This window comes from Patagioenas fasciata, chromosome W (genome assembly GCF_037038585.1).
Source record: "Patagioenas fasciata isolate bPatFas1 chromosome W, bPatFas1.hap1, whole genome shotgun sequence".
NCBI lineage: Eukaryota > Metazoa > Chordata > Aves > Columbiformes > Columbidae > Patagioenas > Patagioenas fasciata.
In genome coordinates, this window is record NC_092559.1 from 48,630,929 (window position 1) to 48,655,710 (window position 24,782).

The 24,782-nt window shown below is 40.2% G+C and overlaps 1 protein-coding gene across 5 annotated transcripts in view; it reads right to left on the bottom strand.

Annotated features, from left to right (window-relative positions):
- Nucleotides 1-24,782, bottom strand: part of LOC136114637 (polycomb group RING finger protein 3) — a 117,219-nt gene that overhangs the window by 37,373 nt on the left and 55,064 nt on the right. For all 5 annotated transcript variants that reach the window (XM_065860055.2, XM_065860057.2, XM_065860056.2 and 2 more), the window contains 6 exons: nucleotides 14,031-14,127; nucleotides 11,363-11,418; nucleotides 10,166-10,276; nucleotides 9,314-9,402; nucleotides 6,468-6,605; nucleotides 1,833-1,913 (listed from right to left, as the gene is read on the bottom strand). In XM_065860055.2, the coding sequence (XP_065716127.1) occupies nucleotides 1,833-1,913; nucleotides 6,468-6,605; nucleotides 9,314-9,402; nucleotides 10,166-10,276; nucleotides 11,363-11,418; nucleotides 14,031-14,127 (572 nt within the window). The remainder of the gene's footprint in view (nucleotides 1-1,832; nucleotides 1,914-6,467; nucleotides 6,606-9,313; nucleotides 9,403-10,165; nucleotides 10,277-11,362; nucleotides 11,419-14,030; nucleotides 14,128-24,782) is intronic.

Genomic DNA, 24,782 nt, shown 5'->3' on the forward strand with positions numbered 1-24,782 from the left:
TTTAAAAATAATCCCGCACCCTGTTCAGGCAAGTGTGTACTCCTCCCAGACTCAGAGACGGTTCCAGCATTGTTTTGGTGAAGCCACGTGCATGCACTCTGTGGACCGCCTGTTGTACTAGTTGCTGCCCCTTAATAATTTTCCTCAACTGATATCCGAACCTGTATTTAAGTCACTTTTGGAGTGCTAAAACCCTGTTTCTCACCGGTTTAATAAAAGTTGGTTTGGACCCTGTTGTCCCTTAAACTAGCCTCGGGGTGCCTCTGTGACATCTGTGTCTCCCCCAATTCAATCCCCTATCAGAGTAAATGGAATTTACAACAAAATCACTTCCTTTTGTTCAGTCTAAACCTCATACCTATGAGTTTCACTTGATACCCTTCACCTCTTTCTCCAAATAGACATTTACAGTTGCTGCCTTTTCCATGCCACTCTTGACTTTAGAAGTCTTCATGATACAGGTAAACAGTGGATTTATAGAGAGGCACAGCAGTGCTCTTGTTTAGCTCTCTATTCTTTTCCTAATAATTTCTAGCTTTTCTTCTGGGTTTTTCTTAAACCATTACTGAGCCGATATCTTGATGTGTAACCCTAAAACCTGATTTCTGTTTGATGGCAGTCTACTCAGACCCCACCGTTTTTATATATAAAGTTCAGATACATTTTTTTCCCCAGCATGCATCTCTACATTCACCCATATTGAACTTTAGGTGCCCTTTTATCACCTGGTCATCCAGTACTGTAAAAGCCTCCTGGAACCTTTAATCACCAACATTTATCTTTACTGTCTTGAATAACTTTATTAGTGCCAGTGTCACTTCACTATTTAACCTCTTTTCCAGGTAGTTCATGAATATGTCATAACTGACCACAATCTCCTACCTTCTATTTCCCAATCTGAAATTAATTATTTCTTCACAGACAGATAAAAATTGCCTACCTGTTCTCATTCATCCCTTCTATTTATGCATCCAAATGTATTACATCTTTCTATAATACCACAATATTATCCTAGAAGCTTGTGTTGTGTTGCATGTCCATTATGAACACTAACCCCTCTTCAAAGTTATCACTCCCAAATGGCACACACCCTGATACTCTTGATGTGACTTGTATCCTAGATCTTCAACTTGATATTTCATCATACTTACAGTAATTTTATTTGGGTGGCCATAAATAACCAGTGATAAATTATGCTCAGTATGAATCCCCCATCATTTACTCTTCAGCTCTAAGTTTTGTTGTATGGGGTCTTGGTTTTGTTTTATTTACATAAACTAACATCAGTAACCCAGAGACCCACTCAGTTGCTTTCCTCAGCCTTGTTTATGCCTACTAAACATTGCTACAAGCATCTTGAACTGAAGTCGGGAGCACCTCCTTTAATGAGTATATTCAGCCTCTCTCTTCCAAATTACAGAATACAAATGTATTGAATATTTGTCTCTTCTGCATTGTAACTAGTTTAACAATCTACACACAGTAATATTAGTTGTATCTGACTGACATGGCTGAGAAAAATGTCATTCTCAATGGCTTCAGCCTCCTTTACCTTATATATTTTTAATTACTATTAAATTGACATCTGCCATCAATGTCCCCTTTTCCTTAGTGGCACATTTTACATTTTCCCCTATTTTTCTCTTTTGAGTTAAGAAAAAAATATATTTTTTAAAAATAGTTTATTACACATTTTAAAATAAATATTTTAACAATTTTGAAGCTATTGCAGTATAGGCCTGCATGATGTATGCTTTATGAACTTTGTTCTTTAGTCAGCTAATGATTTACATGGAACATGAAAATTTTGATGAAAAGCAGTTGTGTCATACCTTAAATCTCCATCTAGTAACAACTACAAACTTGAGCGTATGGTCCTTGCCAAGAATCTCTTCATTGCATAATATATCCAGCTGATGTAAAAAGAAGAAATAATTAATTTATTGAGACACAGAACATGGCTTTGAAACAATACATTTCAGATAACTCCCAATAAAAAGATCAAAGAAACAGAACTCAATTCTCATGTAAAGACAGCTTTGTCCTTTGACATGCTATGAAAATTGTTTACACAGTACTCAGCAAGTAACTTTCTACTTTGAAAATACATTTATAAAAGGCTATTCCCTACTTATAGATCAGTGTTAAGGACTTTTTTTGCAGACACTTTATACTTGGTTTTATTTTTCTATGTTGGCTTTGAAAGAACTTGATCATGCACATGATCTTAGCCTATTTGACTGCAAGGCAACGTACTGAAAGGGTAAGTCACCATGGAAGTGGCATATGTTAATGGTACTTTACCAGAACCTGAGAAAGCTAAGAATACGCATGCAGTCCACTAACATGGCTTAGCTGACAGACAATAAGTCAAATCAGAATTTGTGTATAACATTCAATCAAGTGTTCGCATCCTTAGGGCCTTATTCCTCAAAAGATATTTTTTACTGGACATACCAATACTCTGTTTCCACAAAAATGCCATGTGCCCTTAAAGGGAGAGGGAGGACTCCTGAAACACAAGTACTGTTGAATGAACATTCATACATTTCATTAAGGGCCAAGTAGGTTGTAAAACCAGAGATTGCTGCAGTGGAATAGTAAGTTTAAGCACAAAAGAAAAAGGTGTAATTACTAAGAAAGCAATCCAGGTTTCTGAAAGGTGTTAGGAATTTTAACACAGATGCTAGATGGGCCAACTACAGGTGACATACAGCTGGATCTACTACTCACCAAAAAGGAAGAACTTTCTGGGGAGATGAAAATCAATGGCAGCCTTGGTTGTAGCAACCATGAAATAGTGAAGTTCAAGATCCTGAAGGGAGCGAGGAAATCAAGTAGCGGAGTACAGATCCTGGGCTTCAGTAGAGCAGAATTTTGCTTTTTCAGGAAGCTGGTAAGTGGGATCCCATGAGAGGCAGCTCTGAAGGGCAAAGGAGCTCAAGAGATCACAAGTCTTTAAGGATGTCCTCCAAGCACAAGAACAGTCCATCCCAATACTCAGAAAAATGAGTAGATGTATCAGGAGGCCAGTTTGCCTAAAGGGAGTTCATGAGAAAAAGGACATATACAGGAGATGGAAGTGAGGGCAGGCTACAAAGGAAGAATATAGAAACACTGCCCGGATATACAGGGATGATTTGGGGAAAGTCAAAGCTCAGCTGGAGCTGAAACTGGCAAGGGACATCAAGGGCGACAAGAAAAACTTTTCCTGCTACATTATCAATTAAAGTCTAAACAAGGAAAATGTGAGCCTACTGCTGCATAGGGTGGGAAATTTAGTGACAGTGTCTGCAGATAAGGTTGAGGTACTCAATGCCGCCTTTGTGTTGGTGTTCATCAACAAGGTCTCCCATGCCTTTTTGTGCCTAGAGACAGGGTTCAAGGAGGAGACAAACTGCCAGTAGTAGAAGAGGACTGAGTCAGGGATCTATTAAGAAATCTCAACCCACACTAGTCCATGGGACCAGATGAGATGCATCCAAGGGTGCCACAAGAGTTTGCTGATGTCATTGCAAGGCCACACTGTCATCACTGAAAAGTCACAGAGATCAGGGAAGGTACTCGGTGACTGGAGAAACATTGTACCAATCTTCAAAAAGGGCAAGAAGGACTATCTAGGGAACTAAAGGCCAGTCAGTCTCACTTTGGTAATCCCTGGGAAAGTCATGAAGTGAGCCCTCTTGGAAGCCATTTCTGGGCACATAAAGGCAAAGGTAAATCCATGCTGGCTATTCCAAATCACCAAGGGAAAAAAATCATGCTTGACCAACCTGATTGCCTTCTTTCATGAAATTACTAGATCCATGGATGCGGAGACAACAGTGGATGTTGTCAACCTTGACTTAAGCAAGGCTTTCAGCACCATCTTTCACAGCATCCTTGTATCCAAATTGGGACATTATGATCTGGATGGGTGGACTACCTGATGGGTGAAGACCCAGGTCAATTGTCAGGCTCAGAGGGCAGTGGTTAATAGTTAATACTCTACACAGAGGCCAGTGACATGCGGAGAATTGCAGGGGTCTATCCTGGGACCTGTGCTGTTGAAAGTCTTTTTATCAGTGACCTGGAGGAGGACACAGCATCCACTTCATCAAGCTTGTGGATGACATCAAACTGGAGGAGTGTAGCTGACACACTTGAGGACAGGACTGCCATTCAGAGGGACCTAGACAGGCTAGAAGGATGGGCTGATGAGAATCTCAAATTCAACAAGAATAACAGCAAAGTAATGAGATGTTACAAGCTGGGTAGCAGCTCTGCTGAAAAGAACCGGGGGGTCCTGGTTGAAAGCAAGTTGAACATGAATCAGTAGTGTGCTCTGGCAATGATGAAGCCTAACAGGATACTGGGGTGTATCGACAGAAGCACAGCCAGTAAACTGAAGGAAGTCAATGGAACAATGTTCAAGTGGAAACCAGTAACGAGTGGTTTCCCTCAAGGTTCTGTACTGGGACCAATACTATTAAATATCTTCATCGACATAGCCAGTGGGACTGAGTGCACTCTCAGCAAGTTTGCAGATGACACCAAGCTGAGCAGTGCAGTTGATTCACTAGAGGGATGGGATGCCATCCAGAGGGAACTTGACAGGCTTGAGGAGTGAGCTCATGAAGTTCAACAAGGTCAAGTGCAAGGTCCTGCACCTGGGTCGGGGGATCAATACAGACTGGCAGATGAATGGCTTGAGAGCAGTCCTGCAGAGAAGGACTTGGGGGTACTAGTGGATGAAAGACCGGACATGAGACTGGATGGCAACAAAAATTATCATAGGGCTGAACATCTCTCCTATGAAGAAAGGCTGAGAGAGTTGGGGTTGTTCAGCCTGGAGAAGAGATGGTTCTGGAAAGACCTTATTGTGGCCTTTCAATATATAAAGGGGGCTTATAAGAAAGATGGAGAAAGACATTTTGCCAGGGCCTGTAATGACAGGACAAGAGGCAACAGTTTTAAACTGAAAAGAGGGTAGGTTAAGATTGGATGTAAGGAAGAAATTCTTAACTATGAGGATGGTGAGACACTGGAACAGGTTGCCCAGAGAAGTTGTGGATGCCCCGTCCCTTGAAGTGTTCAAGGTCAGGTTGGATGGGGCTTTGAGCAACCTGATCTAGTGGAAGATGTCTCTGCCCATGGCAGGGAGTTTGGACTAGATGATCTTTGAAGGTCCCTTCCAATCTTCCATTTTATGATTCTATGATTTTAAGTGATCATTCCCATTTACTCAGCACTCATTAGACCACATCTGGAATGCTGCATTCAGTTTTGGCCTCTCCAGTACAAGAAAAAAGTTGATTAACTTGAGCAAGTTCAGTGGAGGGTCACCAAAATGGTCAGCGTGCTTGAACACAGACCCTATAAGGAGAGGCTGAGGGAACTAGGTCTATTTATCTTTGAGAAGAGAAGGCTTAAAGGGGACATCGTTACAGTCTTCCAATACCTGAGAGAAGCCTATAAAGAAGATAGAGCTAGGGTCTTTACTGAGGTGCATGGTGGGAGAATGAGACAATGGTGATCAATGGAAACAGAGTAAGTTCTGACGGGATATAAGGAGGAAAAAAAAAATCTCAGCAAGGATAATTAAGCACCAGAACAAGTTGTCCAAAGAGGTCATGGAATCACCATCCTTGGAAGTTTTCCAGAGATGGAAGTTTGAGAGTCAGGCTGGATAGAGGGGGACTATGACTAATATCAACAAAGAGGGAACAGAAGCTATGTTTTCACATGCCTGTCATTATGTGTTCTGGTTTTAGAATCTGAAATAACACAACTTGCAGAGGATAGAAAAACCCCTTTCTTCCCTTACCCTCCACCATTATTTCTTCCCATGAACAGTTCAATTATGTACTCCCTGCAGGGAAGGTAGCACCAGCTGATACTGCACAAGGCTGAGTTTCACTCAGAGTAGAGAAGCAGAAGAAAGTATATGCGCTGCTTTCCATTAAATCAGTCTTTTGGTAGCGTCCAAGTGTTATAATCCATTCTCTGCATTAAGTGAAAAATTTCTGCTAGGGCAGCATATCCCTTCATTTAAGACCACCAAACAAAGCATCTTGCAGGAGTCAGTTTTAACACAGGTGGAAAACACATAACCAAGCCTTTTGGTATGTTTTAAAACAGATCATGAAACAACATACTGAGCTACACTGCCAAATCTGTATAAAGCCAAGAACCACTAAGAGCTACATCTCCATTGTATTAGAGGGGGAGAAAAAAAGGGAAGATAACCAGTATCCTTAAATTAAAAGGGAGGGAGGTAAATTTGGAAAAAAACCTATTTGTCTGCATTCAGCTCCTCAACCTAAAAAGCCATTTTCTGTTCCTTTACATTAGGAAATAGAGTGAGCTCCAGTTTTGTTTTGCTTTGTTTTGGTTTTTTTTAATCTGTTTGGAAGGAACGACACTATTTTGAAAATAATCCATAAGATTTTCATTTGCAAAATAATTTTTAAACATTAAAACATTACCTCATTAAAAGAAGAAAGGTTAAGTTTTTTAGCAATGAACTTCTTTAGATGCAAGACTGTTGCTTGTGCTGAGCAGCGGATCCATTTTCGTTTCAATCCACGTAATTTGCTGCTATTGCATTCCAAGCAGATGCTTACCTTCAGGGAAAAGCAAACACAGGGCTAGTTGACAGAATTTCCTGCAGTTCCCATTATGTATTTCACATGCAGCATTTATTAGGTCAAAAAAAGGTGAAAATGTTGAATCCCAGTATTGTTTAAAGTGAAATGCATGCCGTGTCATTAAAAAAAAGATTGTCTAGTATTTTGTCAGCTTACTGTTAAGCACCATTCAACTCAAAAAGGATCTGGACAAAAGTTTAAGGCAGAACTTTAGAGCTGCCTTGTTCCAGAGCTTTATTTTAACTGCAAAGGTCACTACTAGTTCAGAAGAAGCCTAGGTCAAGGCCAAAGCAAAATATCATTATAAAAACCTGTCAGGACCCTGAGGTAATTTCCCTCCCCCCTGGAAGTTTGGTTGCCTGAATTCAGGGCCAATTTTGATAAGCAGCTGTTTGACCATGAAACTGTTGTGAAAAAATAACTGTTTGAGAAAAAGCTTGAAGAATTTTCAGCGTGAGCTCGCTCCATTCCACTTAGCAGCATTATTAAAGTTGAAGCACCCTCCCTTGGTTGGTCCCCCTACATGAGTTACATTGCAGCCATGCCCATGCATGGCCTTGACCCTGAGCCACAGATTAGACTTCCTGGTTTGACCTTGGACCTGTTTCATCATTATGGTCTATGGCTTGGTGATCACTGGACTGTGTATGACCTCGGTTACTGTTGTCTCTGGACCTGACTTTAATTTGCTGATTTCACTTTCTGGCTTAACCTTGGACCTGCCTCATCACTAAAGATTTATCTGGTGATCACTGGACTATGGCTGAATCTGGTTGCTGTCACCAAAGCTGCTATGCACTCCTTATTCAGGTATTGTGGGACTGCACTTCTTGTTGGTGAGGTCAATGCCCTGTCTGACTTGCTCTTAGCTCCTGTGTGGCGGCTGCAACCTTCCCCCCCTCCTGGGTCACTCAACTACCTGGCTACCAGGGCACTCAGGCATGATTTGGGGAAAAGAATTCACATTGTGTGAGTATGGCGAGATGGAGCACTGAGGCACTGTGTTCCATACCTCTGCCAAGAACAATTCCCCATTGTGTAAGCGCAGTGAAATTGGGAAAACTGAGATACAAGTGCAGTGAGTCAAGACACAAAGGCACGCCCTCCATGATCTTGGAACTCCTGCCGTATGGGAATAGACGCCCTTTCTGCCTGGGAAAGGTAGTGACCATCAGTCACTTTTGACAGTTTGGTACACCTGATACCTGGGACTCAGCCTGAGCAAAACAGTACCAGAACTATACCATCTGGAGAGTTCTGGATGCTGCCGGAATATTACCTCATCCTAAGAGTGGCTACAGTGGAAAAATACTGACTCAAGTCAACAATCTCGTGATCCTATAAATAGCAATCCTAAAGTGAGGCCCTTTGAGCTCTCCTGGATCACAGCGGGCTCTGACTCAGTATCTCCCTCCAAGGTGGGATGCCCCTCACAGACACTGTGACAAACCGATGCCACAAAGCCATGGACAAGGACAGATTTCTCGAGTTTCAACAAATTGCCCATTGAGGAATGCCAATGCACTAAAGTGAGTAATTTGCTTAACTCAAGAGGAAAATTTTATAGCTGTACCTCCACATATATACCACATACATATGCACAAATCTATAAATTAGTGTGTGTGGATATATTCAAATATCCATGGATTAATGCGCACAAGTATGTGTGTGTTTATAGATTTGTATATAAGCTTTTAATCATATATCTGTGTGTGTCTATATGTAAGTGATTTAACTTTCTCTTTTGTAAGTAGTGTGACCCTTGACATCATCAAATCTGTAATCAAGTCGCTGTTTTAATTATAACAAATCCCATTGAATTGTTTTAAAATAATTTTGAATTGTTTTAAATCATTTTGTTAATCAGCTGTTATCAATTTTAATGACTGTTTCTAATCTAACCTCTGAATCCAGTAACACAATTTAATATTTAAGGCATGTTTTAAAAGAATATTTTGAACTTTAAAATTTACTGATGCAGATGATGTAACGAATTTTTGAAGTTCAAAAGATTATATGGGAAAAATGGCCTTTTGATCTCTGTGCTTCAGTTCCCTCTTCTCAATCATCTATTTTCTTTATCTAGTCTAAGCTCTTTAGTTTAAGATTTATTCTGTGCACTTAAATTATCTAGTAGAAAGCACAACCCATCTGAATATTACCACTGCACTATCATTAAATGGAAAATTAATCCAAATTTAATTCACTTTGGACACAGCAGGGAAACATAAAGGCAATGAGTTGTATATTCCAATAGCAAGTTTCATACTCAAACAGGTTTTGTGTTTAAAACTTGAAACTAAATGCTAAGTTAAAAAAGACTTTTCATTCTAATTATTGAAACATATTCAGTCCTGATGCACTGGAGTGGCATGGGAGTAGACTCTCAGATAATGGTCCCAAATGACTTGAAATCTAGTTGAGATGAAAGCCAACAGAGAGTTTAGCCAGTATTCAGGAAACTCAGAAATATTTATAACTATCAAACCTTGATGAAATTCTCAAAACCAAATTTCTCCACAGCTACCTAAATAAAAATGATGAAGCTCAAGTTTACACAAAAGCATGGGAGAACACTATATCTTGTCTCTGTCAGAGAGAAAAGTTTATAAAAGAAAAATAATCATTTAAAGTGGAAATACAAAATAAAACTAAGGAATGCCCTATATCAGAAGTACGCCTACCTGTTCATCACTTCGATGATAGTCATTATCTTCTTCTGTTTTTTCTTCAGAAGTTTCTTTGTTTGAATTTTCATCTGGTTTAGTTTCACCTTTCAGAAGAAAGCAGAGCATTACAGTAATTAAATTACACATATCGGATGACAGGTAATCCTGAAACAAAGTCAAGACTATAAGAGCAACTGTGGAGTTCTTTTGTTTGGGTTTGTTTTTGTAAGTAATTAGTCTTGTCAGAGCATGATCAGCTTCTCTTCTAACCAGGAAAAAAGTTGGAAAGCAGTTTTATTCTTGGTAGTAGAGATGTGGACACTAATCCAAAGGTTCCTAGAAAATCAGTTCAAGACACCTTGCTACAAGTTTCATTCACTATTCTGTAAAACTGATATATGCTCTCCTCACAATCACAAATTTGAGAATTCCTTTGCCCTTGGATAAATACACACACACATACATTTTAAGTATAACCACCACAGCATTTCTATCACAAAATTACACTTAACAACAGCAGTTTCTGAAGTTAATGTAATTCAGGACTGGGATAAAAAGTAACCTTTTCTTATTATAGAGTTCTTGCATATTATAGATACGACTGAAGATCTTCACCAGGAACACAATACAGCCAGATAAAAGAACACATTCTATAAACAAGTGTGATGCAAAACAATGCTATGGTTAGATGGTGAGTTCTTGTATATAGTACAATATATAAGCACAAGAAAGACTGGTACAATATTATACAACAGTTATGAGTGCTAATAAATATTAGCTAGACACCTATCTCTGACAGATCCTTTCAGCAGCTTAATGGCAGCCTGAGCCCCCATCCCAAGACAAAATAAACATAAGACCATTTACCATTGTGATGTGAAGCTAGATGTTGCTTTGCAGAGCATGTCTCCCCTTTGATGTCCCCTGGTACTTCCATACCCAGTTTGTGATAGAATTCCCTCTGCTTTTTCATTTCCGCTGTTTAAAATTGTAAATATTAGTTATGCAATAATGTTCTTGCACAATATCAAGGTATTCCAAACCCCTCCTCTGTTCTGTAAAAGAAGCTTGTCAGGCAGGAAGTGGTATTAGCACTTTTTGCTACTTCTCTACTCTTGCTGCCGTAATCAAGTTACCCTGGATCTTATTCTTGAGAGGCAGAATACTACCAAGTCATTTGCAGAGCTATTATGACAGCATTCTGTTATTACATATAAAATAAGTTTTAAATACCGTACCATACTTTGTGTTTTTCCCCTTCAATATTTCTGTCAAAATATTGATTTTTAATTTTTATCCATATTTCTGATTTTCAATATCCTAGAAACAATTTTAAAATAATCTCTTTACCCAAATTTGCTTATAAATGTCCAATAATGTCCTCACTTGACACCTTAATTGGACTGAAATAGTCTATTTAAAAGTAGAAACACATAACTGAAAAATAATACTGAACAATTACTATAAAGCATTCTTTTAGTTCATTATCAAAGTAAATTATAAGAACACAAATGCAAAGGCACCTGCTAGCAAATGATTTAAGTACATCTTAGGAGAAGAAAAGTTCACTGAAACTAAAATTTATGCTACACTAGTGTTCTACCTCTGAGAACTCTGCAAAGCTGTCAAAAAAGAAATGAATATGCACAGAGTTTATTAAAGAAGAATGTATGCAAATTATAGAATGCCAACATGAAAAAGTTGTAGTGCTATTTAGGTTTACATAATGTTACTTTTTCCTGAAATAACACCAGCATTTTAATTTCTGAAGTTTTTTCAGTAACACTGCTAGTACAAGTCTAAAATTAAAAAAAAAAAAAAAAACACAAAAAACAACCAAACAAAAAACCAACCAAACAAAGAAAAAACAAAACAAAAAAAACACCACAACAAACAAACAACCCCCCCCAAACACTGAAGTACAGAGGAAATGTAATGCTAGAACTTGAACAAGCAAGGATGGTATTTTTCATCCCTCCATGAACACTTCCTCTTTTCATTAATGTAAAGGAATTATGTGTAAATCTAACATTCAGTAAAAATAGGTCATACCAGAACACTTACCTTCTTGGAGGCCTGGCACAAGTTTGTAAACAATATCTTGCATTGTTCTATCATGACTAGCAGGGAAATAAAAAGAAAAATTGAAGGTTTAAAATAGCCATCTTGATTCAAAACATTTCTCTTTAAAAGATTCAGTATTAAATCAACTCTACAAATCTCTAAATGTTATAAGAAATAAAAATATTTATCCTGGACAACTGAAATATCAAACATGAGATAACAGTAATAAGAAAGGAATGCAGATAAGGTTCAGGCTAAGACAAGAACTGACAAAAGGTAAACTGACAAAAGTTTAACAGAAATGCTAGGAAGGATGCTATAAACGATGGTCTTTACGATACAAAGGATGGCATCCTGTGACAGATGTATATACCTGCATGTGCATTAGTAACAGAACTCTCAAAATTCCTTGGCAATTTTGACAAAAGCATTTTTTTTAATTTTCTGTTTGCAGACACTAGACACTTTTCTGTTTCTAGAAACTAGACTGTTTCTTATCCCTTTTAATTAATCTCTCATGTTTCTAGGTTGTTTAGTTATTCATACTGGGCTTTATAAAAACATGAGGAAAAAAAAGAAAAAAAACAAGAGAACAAAGGAAAGAAAATTTGTGTTTGCTCTTATAATCCAGCATTTTACCTAAGAGCAACATCATGTAGCTCAGAATCCCATCTAGCTAAGAAGGGTGGACAGACATAAGGAAGGAAATGGTGGGGAAGCAGGACTGGTTAACATTTTAAACACATTTTCAACTGAAGTTTAACCACAAGCTGCTATTTCCTGGATTACTCTAAAACAAGTCATTGCCTGAAAGGACCAGAACATTACCCTGACTTCCAAACTATAAATAAAATCCAATACAAGCTAAATTGTCAGCCTCAGCTGCTACCAGGGCTTTAACCCCAGAAGAGTTTACAATACCAAACTCCAGCTTTTGACTCTCAGGTTAGGATTTTTAAATGTCACAGATTACAGGAACATCTCCAAAAACATTTCAATCTAAATGAATTATTTTAGCCATCAGTATGAGAGCAGAGATGAGAATTTAACAGCATTCTTAATGATGAAACATGAGATGTGTTTGTTTTACCTATTCCCCAGATGAATTAAATCACAGATTCTTATAACTAAGGCATAATACAAAGTTCCTCACTATTAATTCTTTATTGAAGAAACCACAGACTTCTAAAAGCAGGTTGGACAAAGGCTATCTGTTTTAATCTTTAAGGGGCAGTATTTTGTAACTAGCTCAAGGAAAATACTTATCTAGGAGGGCATCTTCATTTTTGGAAGGAGTAGAGCAAAGAACCCAGACTGAAGAAGGAGATCAGTTTTTAAAAAGACATAGTAATGTGCATTCAGTGTCCACAAACAACTGTCAAATCCACTTCTAACTACTCAATTTGAGGTTATAATCCCAGGCCTCTCTTAGCATTGAAAACAGGTTTCTGAACCAATACACGGATTTATTCCTGTAGCTTTACAGAGGACAATCATGTTGTCTTAAGTGCCATTTGTTTCTTCTTGCCTACTGGCATGGATTTATCATTACTGTTTTGTTATATTTCAAAATACACTCCAGTACAGTCTCTACATCATTCTTGGAAGGTATAAGAAAAACCTATCTTATTTCTGACTCCTGAAGACTCAGTTTTGAACAATTCAGAAAGTTTTTTATAGGACATGCACATTTCTCAGTGAAAGTGGAAAAAAAAGAATGAAATTAATTTTCTATAGCCACTTCTTCAAAAGCTGCACTAGAACTGAGATGTGCACATTCGAAGTAGTGTCACAAACAAAAAGAAACTTTGTATTGAGGTAGACAAGAGTCTACACAACATGCAGAAGCTATTGTGAACATAGTCTCAACATTTATATCAATGAAAGTTGCTATGGTACAAATCTCTAGTGAAGATACAGCCAAGTCAGGTGGTATAAACATTTCACTGATACCTTTAAAATTTTTAAAATGAGAGGAAACTGTTGAAGAAAAAGAAAGGTAATGTACAAATACACATAAAATACACTGAAAAATAAGGAAATTATGATATAATACCCCATTCATTTTAGGTCACACAGTAAGGGAGCCCTGGTATGGGAATGGAAAGAAGTAGGCACAAATCTTTCACACACTTTTCCATTCAAGATGTTGAAGCCACTACTCTAACTTTTCTCCTACCAACTTTCTCATCTGCACCTATGAACTAAACAGTTATTTGAAAGACTAAATCAACAATAATGCTGTGTATTTGCAAAGTCTTTGAATATACCCTCTCAGTCGCTGAAAAACCACTGTTCAACTGCCAGTCATTGTTCTGAAGTGTAATTCATGTAGATGTTCCATATGTGCAACCTCTATGATCCAGGCATACAAAACAAGAAGCAATTAAATCTCATTAAACTTCACTCAGAAATTAAACAATAAAGTCTATTGTGTTTGTCTGACTCAAAAGAAAAAGATTTGCTTCATAAGAACTACAAATTCACAGCAGAATTCAATACCTTACCTCTTTTATATAAATCTTCTATCTTCTAATGAGGCTTCTTTATATATATTTAAAATACTGATAAGCAAAAAAAATGTAGAGAGAAACTGTGCTGTATTTGAAAAGTTTGTACAGACCACAGAGTAACTAGTTGTGCTTTTCCTTTCATACTGCACACTTACCCAATATACTGTAATGGATGGCTCTGGTGTATAACAATCCGACATGTTGGACAGGTGTTATTTTCCTCCAAATACTTCACCAAACAGCTTCTACAGACTAATAACAAGAACATAAATAATTAAAAAGAAATAAAACAAGATGTAGTTTGAAGAAACTTGTGAGGTAGCCAGGGATATCTGAATGCTTTTCTGACATCCTTGGGCTGTGCCTGTGGAGGGACCAGCTGCCAGGCAAAAGGTCTTGCAAGAGGAGAGGGCAAGAGTTGGGTGGTGCTGGCAGTCCCTATGGTCGGTTCAAACCCCAGGAAGATGCATTAACCAGCCCCTAGGGAGTGCTAGTGACCAAGAGTGTGGCACTGGTTGGGAGTACTGTCAGCAGTTTTCATAAAAAGGGCAACACACTGTCAGTTGTTGGACTGATGCCTGTTCTGCTCACCTGTAGGCTTAGGCTACAGCCCTGATGGTCACCCCAACTAACTGGTGGCTGTGCAAGCCTACCCAGAAACTTAAGGTCTCCAGGGAATTAGAATCAGAAGGATGACATCTTTCAAAAGAATTACCATTCTATAAGTAAGTGGGCCATTTTTCTTCTGAGAACTATAAGAAGACTGTGACCTGCTGAGAGAAAATGGTGTCCACCCACTGCAACTGCAAGGTTGAGGCTGAAACCCAAACAAAAGTACTACAGCCTACCTATGCTGATGTCTCCACCCAAACAGACCTCCCAAGAACTGAAATAGCTGTCCAGACCTCAGGTTGCATGGAGCTGCAGCACCTGGAAGTCGCCCTAACACCTGAAGGCAGTGACAAATGTCATAGCTGCAAGTGTTCCCAGCTAGAACTCCTCAAACAAGTAGCTATGTTACAAGAGGAGCTCAACAGGCAGCACAGTATCCAGGAATGTGAGTGAGAGACTGATAGGTGGTATTGTGTGCTGTCCCAGGCTGAGTGACAGTCCAGCCTTAAGGTTGTGAAAGGGGAAGGTGAGCCTGAATCCAGCCTTGAGCTGACACAAGAAACTCACAAAATGAAGGAGACTGGACTCGTCTCTGCTTGCGGCAGAAGGAAGAACCTTCCCCTAAAGTGTCCTTGCATAACAGAGACAACACTCTGGGTTTGGAGAACAAACACCACATGAGTAATGGACAAGAAAAAGCCAACCAAAGTTGATCCAACCACCCAACCACATTAGAACCAGTGCCACCAGAAAAGCACATTAAATATTAGTATTATAATTGAAGACTCCTTACCGAGATGCACCAAAGCACCCATTTGCCATCCAGACAATTTCTCTAGAGAAGTTTGCTGCCTACCAGGAGCTCACATTCATTATGTCACTGAGAGGCTTCCCAGCCTGATGAATCCTACAGATTATCATCTGCTCCTACTATTCCACATAGGGTCCAATGATACTGTGACAAGGAAACTTAGAACCATCAAAAGAGACTATATGTAACTCAGAGCAATGTTAAAAGGATCTGGAACACAGGTGTGTTCTCTATCCTCCCAGTCAGAGGAAGGGGTTCAGGAAAGAGGAGAAGAACTGAACAGGTGAATGCCTGGCTGTGTGGCTGGTGCCGTACTCAAGGTTTTGGCTTCTATGACCATAGATGTATCTTTGAGAAGCTGGGTCTATTAGGAGCTCATGACATTCACCTGACCAAGTGGGGCAAGAAGGTCTTCACCAACAAGCTGGCCAGACTTACAAGGAAAGCTTTAAACGAGATTTAGTGGTGGAGGAGGATAGAGTTTTGAGCACCAGACAGGAGCCAGGGGTTGCTGGTGTATTAGGAACCAACAGGGAAATATCTGTGAAATGCCTCAAAGGAATTAGGGCATGTTCCTCTGAAAAGGTGACAAGGTAGGTAGCCTAACTGAAGTGCCTCTATACCAATGCACACAGCATGGGTAACAAAGAGGAGGAGTTGAAAGCCACTGTGCAACTAGAAAGTTATGATCTAATCACTGATGCTGAAACATGGTGGGATGAATCACATGACTGGAGTGCTGTCATTGATGACTACAAACTGTTCAGAAGGGACAGGCAAGGAAGGAGATATAGGGAGGTTTCCCTCTATGTAAAAAAAAAAAAAAATATGGACTGACTGTACAGAGCTGTATTTGAAAAATAGCGTAGAACAGACTGAGAGCTTATGGGTAAAAATTAGGGGCCAAGCCAACAAAGGACATCTTGTGGTTGGTGTTTACTACAGGCTGCCCAACCAACTACAGGCTGCCCAACCAAGGGGAGCCTGTTGATGAAGCATTCTTACTTCAACTACAGGAATCCTCATGCTCACTGGCCCTGATCCTGTTGAGGGACTTCAATCACCCTAACATATGCTGGAAAAGCAGCACAGGAAGGTATAAACAGTCCAGAAGACTCCTGGAGTGCGTTGAGGATAATTTCTTAATCCCCATGATAGAAAGCCCAACCAGAGGAGAAGGGTTACTGAACCTCTTGCTCATCAACACAGATGAACTAATCAGAGAGGTCAAGACTGATAGCAGCCTGGGCTGCAGTGATCATGCCCTGGTGAGATTCACAGTCCTGAGGGATATGAGCCAGGTGAAGAATCTTAGGAGAGCAAATGGTAATCTCTCTTCCCACATCTCTCAAACCCCTAAACTTCAAGGCATGGACTGGGGGAATGAAGAATTTCCCTTCATAGGAGAAGATCAGGTTTGAGACCACCTGAGGAACCTGAACATATGCTAGTCTGTGGAACTCAACGAGATGCACCCTGGGGTCCTGAGGGAATTGATTGATGCAGTTGCCAAGGCACTCTCCATCATATTTGAAAAGTCATGGCAGTCAGGTGAAGACCCCAGTGACTGGAAAAAGGGAAATATCACATCCATTTTTAAAAAGGGGAAAAATGAGGACCCTGGGAACTACTGACCAGTCAGCCTCACCTCTGTGCCTGGTAAAATCATGAAACAGATCCTCCTGGAAGACATGTTGAAACGTATAGAAGGCAGGGAGGTGATTAGAGACAGCCAACATGGCTTCAGCAAGGGCAAATCATGCCTGACTAATATAGTGGCCTTCTACAATAGAGGGACTGCATCAGTGGACATCATCTACCTGGAATTCTGTAAGGCCTTTGATGTGGTCCCCTACAACATTCTTGCCTCAAAACTGGAGAGATATTGGTTTGATGGATGGACTGTTAGATTGTGGCAGTTGCACATCCCCCTGACAGATTCGAGATCCGGAGCCTTCAATAGGACAGTTAATGGCTCTTTAGCACATTTTGTGCCCCACTGTGCCTGTCCCCATGTACACACCTAGGATGGTGCTGACAGTCACATCCTCCCCATCCCCATACCTGGGGGCAGGGCAACTTCACCTCCACCCAGCTGGGGGGGCAGGAGGGGTGGGAACCTCAGTCGATTGACAAGGTCCTCAACAAAGGAGGTGCCCAGAAATGCTGAGAAGCTTCTGGACTAAACGTAGTGACCACAGCCAGATCTGACCAGGCTATAAAATGGGGTCCCCACCAAAGACCCCGTTTGAGTGGTCTTCTTGGAGCAGCGGGTCTGTGAACTGGAGCCCTCCCCTTAGACTGGGACACCATCTAAGGAAACTTCCTGGGATTGAGAGCGCCTCACCTCTTCCTATGGTGAGTGGTTATTTTCCTCTGCTGGATATATCCTTGAGTGAGTCCTTGCCTAACCCAGGCAAGTGACTGTTTCTTCTGGGTACCCCTGAGTGAAAGAGTCCTCTAGTTTTGTTTCTTGTGAGTATATGCATGCACACTGTGGATCCTCATTATTCTTATGTTGTCGTACCCCAATAATTTCCTCAACTGATATCCAAACCTGTATTTTACATTGTCAGAGTGCTAAATAATTGAATAAACCTTGTTTCTAGTCAGTTTATTTCCTACACTTTTCCGGCTAGAATAAAGTCTGGTTTGGAACTTGTTGTCCACCTAAAACTGACTTTTGGGGTGCCTCCGTTACATAGATGCATAAGGAATTGACTGGATGGCCACATCCAAAGCATTTCAGTTAATGGAATAATGTCCAAGTGGAAACCAGTAATGAGTGGTGTCCCTCGAGTGTCTGTACTGGGACCAATACTGTTTAATAACTTCATCAGTGACACAGACAATGGGATTGTGTACACCCTCATCAAGTTTGCAGATGACACCTAGCTAAGCAGTGCAGTTGATTCACTAGAAGGATGGGATGCCATCAAGAGAGACCTTGACAGACTTCAGGAGTGGGCCTATTGTGAAACTCATGAGATTCAACAAGGCCAAGTGCCAGGTCCTGCACATGGGTCGGGGTAATCCCCAACATCGTTACAGGCCAGGAGATTAATGGATTGAGAGCAGCCCTACGGAGATGGACTTGGTGGACGAAAAACTGGACATGAGTTGGCAGTGTACGCCTGCAGCCCAGAGAGCCGATCATATCCTGGGGTGCATGAAAAGAAGCGTGGTCAGCAGGTCAAGGGAGGTCATTCTCTCTTAAGTGCTGGATTTTGCATCTGGGACATGGTAACCCTGGCTGTACAAACAGACTGGGGGACAAGATGCTGGAAAGCAGCTCTGCAGAGAGGGATCTGGGAGTTCTGGTCGACACCAAGTTGAACAGGAGCCAATAGTGTGCTCTGGCAGCCAAGAGGGCCAACCGTGTCCTGGGGTGCATCAAGCACAGCACTGCCGGCCGATTGAGGGAAGTGATTGTCCCGCTCTACTCTGCACTGGTGTGGCCTCGCCAGGAGTACTGTGTGCAGTTCTGGGTGCCACAGTATAAAAAAGATATTAAGCTACTAGAGAGCGTCCAGAAGAAGACTACAAAGTTGGTGAAGAGTTTGAAGAGGAAGCTGTATGAGAAGCAGCTAAAGTCACTTGATTTGTTCAGCCTGGAGAAGAGGAGACCTCATTGCAGTCTACAGCTTCCTCACAAGGGGAGGAGGAAGGGTAGGTGCTTAACTCTTCTCTTTAGTGACCACTGACAGAACTAGAGGGAATGGCAGGAGGATGTGCCAGGGGGTGGTTTAGAGTAGACATTAGGAAAAGGCTCATCACCCAGAGGGTGGTGGAGCACTGGAACAAGCTCCCCAGGGAGGTGTCACAGCCCCAAGCCTGACAGTATACAAGAAGAGACTGGACAATGGCCTCAGACACATGGTGTGAACTGTGGAGTTGTCATATGCAGGGACTTAGAGTCTTATGTCTGGACAGGAACAACCCCAGGTTCCAGTATAAGTTGGGGAATGACCTATTAGAGAGCAGTGTAGGGGAAAGGGACCTGGGGGTCCTGGTGGACAGCAGGATGACCATGAGCCAGCACTGGGCCCTTGTGGCCAGGAAGGCCAATGGCATCCTGGGGTATATTACAAAGGGGGTGGTTTGTAGCGGCACGGCTCCCACCCCCCCGCCCCGGGGGGATGGGGTTGTCGCCAGCCTGGCTGAGAGGTGAAGCCAGAGACAAAAGAAACAAAAGGAGCCCCATTAGAAGGTAACAATGAATGAGCAATCGCCGGACACATGCGTGCAGAGCGCGTGGACAGTACATGCAGCCTATCACGTTACTGTATAGCACGACTTAAAATCACATTGTTGCAAGGTGCGTGGACAGGGCAGCTTTGCTATAAAGCTAGCCCGGTCCGACAATAAAGTGAACTCTGTGAACATCACATTGGTGTGTCAGGTTCCATCTCTCACATGGAAAAAGCAACATTTTGGTGACCCCGAGGTGATACTTCGTATCGAAGAAGATCGTGGGAAGTGAAGACGCGAGGAAAAGCCACCTGGACGGTGAGGATTAGCCGTGTGCTCGAAGAATAGCGGAAAGTAGGCCTACGAGGAATCAGGTGGCATGGGAAACGTGGCATCCACGGAAGAAAAAATAAGAGTGAAAAGTATTCTGCAGCTGGCTGCACGAATAGGAAGATTTTTGGAAAAAGACGCGGTGGAGCGTCTTTTACTATTCGCCCAGCGGAAGGGGTGTGTCCGATCGACGGACGAATTTTTTTCTCTCGGTACGTGGGAGGACATAGGGATTGAACTATGGGAAGTGGTCACAAGGGGGAGCCGTGAGGCTTGCGATCTCGCCGGACCGTGGCGGGAGGTCAGGCAGCTGATGCAGGAAGTCTCAGAGGAGCCGGAGCTGTGTGCCGTCCCCCCGGAGCCGCCCGCCGCGAGCTGCCCACCCTCCGAGAACTCCGAAAAATCAACACCGCTGGTATGTCCCGTATCAGATCTGGAGTTCTGGGGCGGAGAGCAAATTATACGCTCTGCACCCTTTGAGCCATTGCCTGCCTCCGATGACGAATGGCAGCAATCAGCAAGTTTCAACAAGCCAGGACAAGTTAAACCAGCCGACGTGCCTTTGCCGGAAGACCCGATGGAGCACCGGGACGGAGCACCGCAGGATCGCCCTGACTTCCAGAAGGAGAGCCGTGTGCAGAGCCTGAAGGACTTACTGAAACGGCAGAAGACTCAGATGCAAGAAGTCTTAAAAGCAATGAAGCGACTAGATGGCGGTAACAGTAAAACTTCGCGGGTAATAGCATATAAAAAGGCGTCAGATGCAATTAAGATCAATTGCTGAAACAAAAGTAGAAGGATTCTCTTGGCAGGGGCTCTGTAGGTGGGGTATCTTGGTGAAATTTTCGAATATAGCTACTCTGATAGTCTCTCTAAGCTTTAATTTGTTAAACAGATAAGTCTTATTTTTAAAGTATATGAATTCTTTTTGGTTTTACCCCTTAACATGTCTGATGATTCTGTCTTACAGAAAGCACCTCTACTGCTACATTACAGACCCAAAATGGATTTGCTGTAGGAGAACTGTATTTTCCTTCTGGACAGTTTTTTTGCAGAGACTGTCATCTGGCACCTTAGTGCAGCACTTAATTCTCATGTGACATGAACCAGCAGAATAATTTTGGAAGATCGTAGTGCTTCTATAGCAGACTGTCCTTCTGAATATTTCTAGGGATGTGCTGCATGGATTTTTGGACAAAAATATATATATATTTATTTTTGTACAAATGAAATAAATCGCAACTCAACACGATTCTACTAGCACTGAGTTTACAGGTAGTGAAAACACTTCACAGTTCCATGGAAGTCAGTCTGATTCATCTATTTGTAGTTACACAAAAATAAGTTAAAATGGTGTGGGAGAGATTTAAACTTTGCTTTTAATGCCAAATTACTATATTTACTTATATTTTTGACTTTTAACTTTACAGCTTGTTTCAGTATGTTTTTCTGAGGTGTTCTTGTTTTATATAGTATACCCAGTTATGTCAGCTTTAATGAAGCCATTCTACAGAGCATTCAACATACCTAATGATACAGTGACTGTTGATATTTATTATGCTGCATTAAAAACTTTCTAAAAACCTGGAGATCCAATTACTTCATTAGTTTTGCACAGTGTTTGTTCTTTATTTTGTATTTCAGTAGTGTTTTAATATCCTCCCTTTGCATGTTGATTTGAAATTAGTCCACTTGATTTTTTTAATATGCCTTAATATTTTGCCATGGCATAAATTACATCTGATCATAAGAAATACTAATAAGTGCTGAACTTGTGAAATTGTTTTAAAGCAAATATGTCATTGGAGCTTGCAAAAATAAAATCTTAATTTAGGGAGTATTTGCTATTTCATTAGCTGTTAAAATTATGGCACCTTTTGTTGATGTTGCACAAGTTTCCATTTCACTAGCTAAAAATTCTTCAGGTAATTACAAACCAATTCTGTGTTTCTTTTACTGTTTTCTATATGAAACCATAGCTGTTTGTAGCTCAATTACTATTTATCTTTGAGGTCAGATTAGATTACAGGGGCACTATCTGGCCTTAACTGATAATTTTGTTTGTGTCAAGCCCTGAGAGATGCAAAGTACCCTATCTGGATGTGTGTCTGTGTACAGATGTGCACACCTTAGAGAATCCACTTTCTGTAGTGCTTAGCAGTAGCAGTGTTGACTACACCAATTGAAAGGCTTTTTTAAATATTCAGCTTCATAAAAATGTGATAGTAGTTGAAAGTGACTTCTGCAAGCTGTATGCTGCATAGCATTATATATAGCATGGATGTGAATGTATCCGACATGGAGTCTTAAGTAACTGAAAAGAATATAAGTAGTATTATTGGCAGCCTTCAACTGAGTTTTCCTGTCAGCTGAAAATGGCAGTTATATCAAACACACTATTCCATAAAATGTCAATGGCTAGGAAAATCAGTATGCCTGTTAGCACTGTCCTGCTTCTTCCAGCTGTGCTCCCCTACTTTGCAAGAAAGCATTGCTTAACATTACTTGATAATAGCAGGTTGATCTCATAAGAGGCTTATTCAAGTTTTCTAAATCCTACTGCCTCTTCTTGAGTTTTCCAATAGCTACATTGCTCTGTGCATCTTCCATGCTTTTCTTAATTGAACTTTTCAGTTATTCTTTTTGTAGTTCTGCTGTTGCCAGAGGGAAGATCTAAGTTCTCTTGTTTGTCTTAGGAAATGGGGCCCTTGTTTTCGTTTATGGCCAAAGGTGGTAAATGGTGAAGAAACTAAAAGAAATGCAAAGAAAAAGTGTATTGAACTATGGGGATGGTCAAGAGAGCCACAGTAAGGCCAATGGAGTAGAGCCATCTTTGAAAATGATGATGTGAGACCAATACATTTGAACACCTGGGTTAGACATGACTTCTTTATGTCAAGGCTTAGAGCAGGGGTGTCAAACTCATTTTCACTGGGGACCGTGTCAGTCTCGCGGTTGCCTTCAAAGGACCGAATGTAATTTTAGGACTGTATAAATGTAACTACTCCTACATGATCCCCAGTGAAAATGAGTTTGACACCCCTGACTTATTTAATGTGTATGCGATGGAATTAGAAGTTTGCTCTGTTTTTGCTGTACTGTTTCTGGACTCGCTTACCTACAATTTAGCTTTTATCTGGTTTTAGCATTAACAGAAGTTACAGAAGAGGATGAGATCTAATTAGTCTCTATTTTTGGTAGTTTTTCACAGAACAGTGAATGCAGATGATTTGGATGTATATGTAAGTTAACATAATAGGCCTTTCTGGAGCTATCATTGTATACTTCCCAGTGTAAATCAGGGACTAGTTCCAGTTGGTGAGGCTTCCAAAGACTGCAAATACGGTTATAAGCACCCATCCTCCATGAACCTCTAATGTACCTGAGACAGACACAGAGCTCAAGCCCAGAGACCATGTAAATGCCTAATTCATTGTTCAGCTACAGTCTAAAGGTTTAATAAATATATTTGTGATTGGTCTACTTCAGTATGTGTACAGTGTGGAACCTTATTGCAAGATCAGATGTTGATGCAGTGCTGTTGAAGTTTATCGGGATTTTAGTGTTTCCCTGTGTAGCTCTATAACTGAAAGAGGTTAGTAGTTACAAACATAAATTCATAAAGCTCTCTGCCATTTGGTTCTAAATCTTTCTCTAACACTCTATAGTATAGAATATATGTTTGCAAGTTTGTAACTACCTTTGGAATCACTCAAATTTGTTACGGTGCTATATCAATATATTCAAATCTGTTTATATAGGTATGTACCTGTAACCAGTGTAACACTTATAGCTGGTGACTGCTCATAATAAAAAAAAAAAAAAAAACACCAAAAAACAACCAGAACCCTATTGTTCACATCATGTCACAATAGATATCTTCATTACAAAAACTATTTCCCATGGGGAGGGGTGGGATGGTGTCTGCACTATTTGTTTGCTTTCTAGCCTTATGGAAAGACTGGATAGACTAGAACTGAATTCAAGTCAGAGGCAAGCCTTGGAGTCAAAGTTGTGTTTTACTTCTTTGAAGCTTTAGAAACACTTGATTTAATGTCATGATTATATTGGCTAAAACAGTACTGACTTCTTTCTCTCTCTTTTTTTTTTTTAACTTTTAAATCTGAAAGTTGGGCTCAGTATAGATATTTTTTCAATACTGATGAGATCATGATTAATTTATTTTGATCTTAATTAAGATAACATTACTGTGAAGTGATTTTTACAGCCTCTTACACTGGTAAATAATTGCAGTAAAAAGCTATCTTGTAGCATTATTCTCAGCAGCAATGAGACTAAATTATTCCAGGCTCAGAGTCTCACTAGATAGTTTTCATTAAAAATAGGTAATTCACAGAAAAATATATAATATTACATTTAAATAAGATTTGGGAGCTTGGAAAAATTAACTTTATAAAAATTATTTATTGTATTAAGCATTCTGGTTTATTTTATCATTAGAGTACTTTTTAGTTTCAAAGGTCCAGCTTTATTTGCAGGCATATAAAACTGTAAAAAGTTTTTACAGCTTCTTCCTGTTCTATTAGGTTTGAATGGCCTTTATTTGTATGTCTTTGCTATGTATGGCTAAAGAGCTTTGCTTATTCTTTTGTGCAAATGGTCAGAAACATGCATTTATAAGACATATGTTTAAACTGTAAATTTAGTATCTACTTCTAGATTGAAAAGCAACATAGGGATTTTCATAAATACATTCAGTGGGGTTTTACTTGGGATTTTCATTTGTGGTTTGTTGTTTTTTTAAGAATGAAGTTTGGAATTGTATGGGTTTGCAAGATCTTTAAGTGGAAGAACTACCCATTGGCAATATTTTAAAATGGATGATCTAGCAAGAAACTTCAATATGAATTGTAGAAGTAATATGCAAAAGATGCAACCTATCTGAAATTGTTTTGTGCCGTTGTTATGTCTGGTATCTTTGCGTGCCATCTAACCTGAGAAT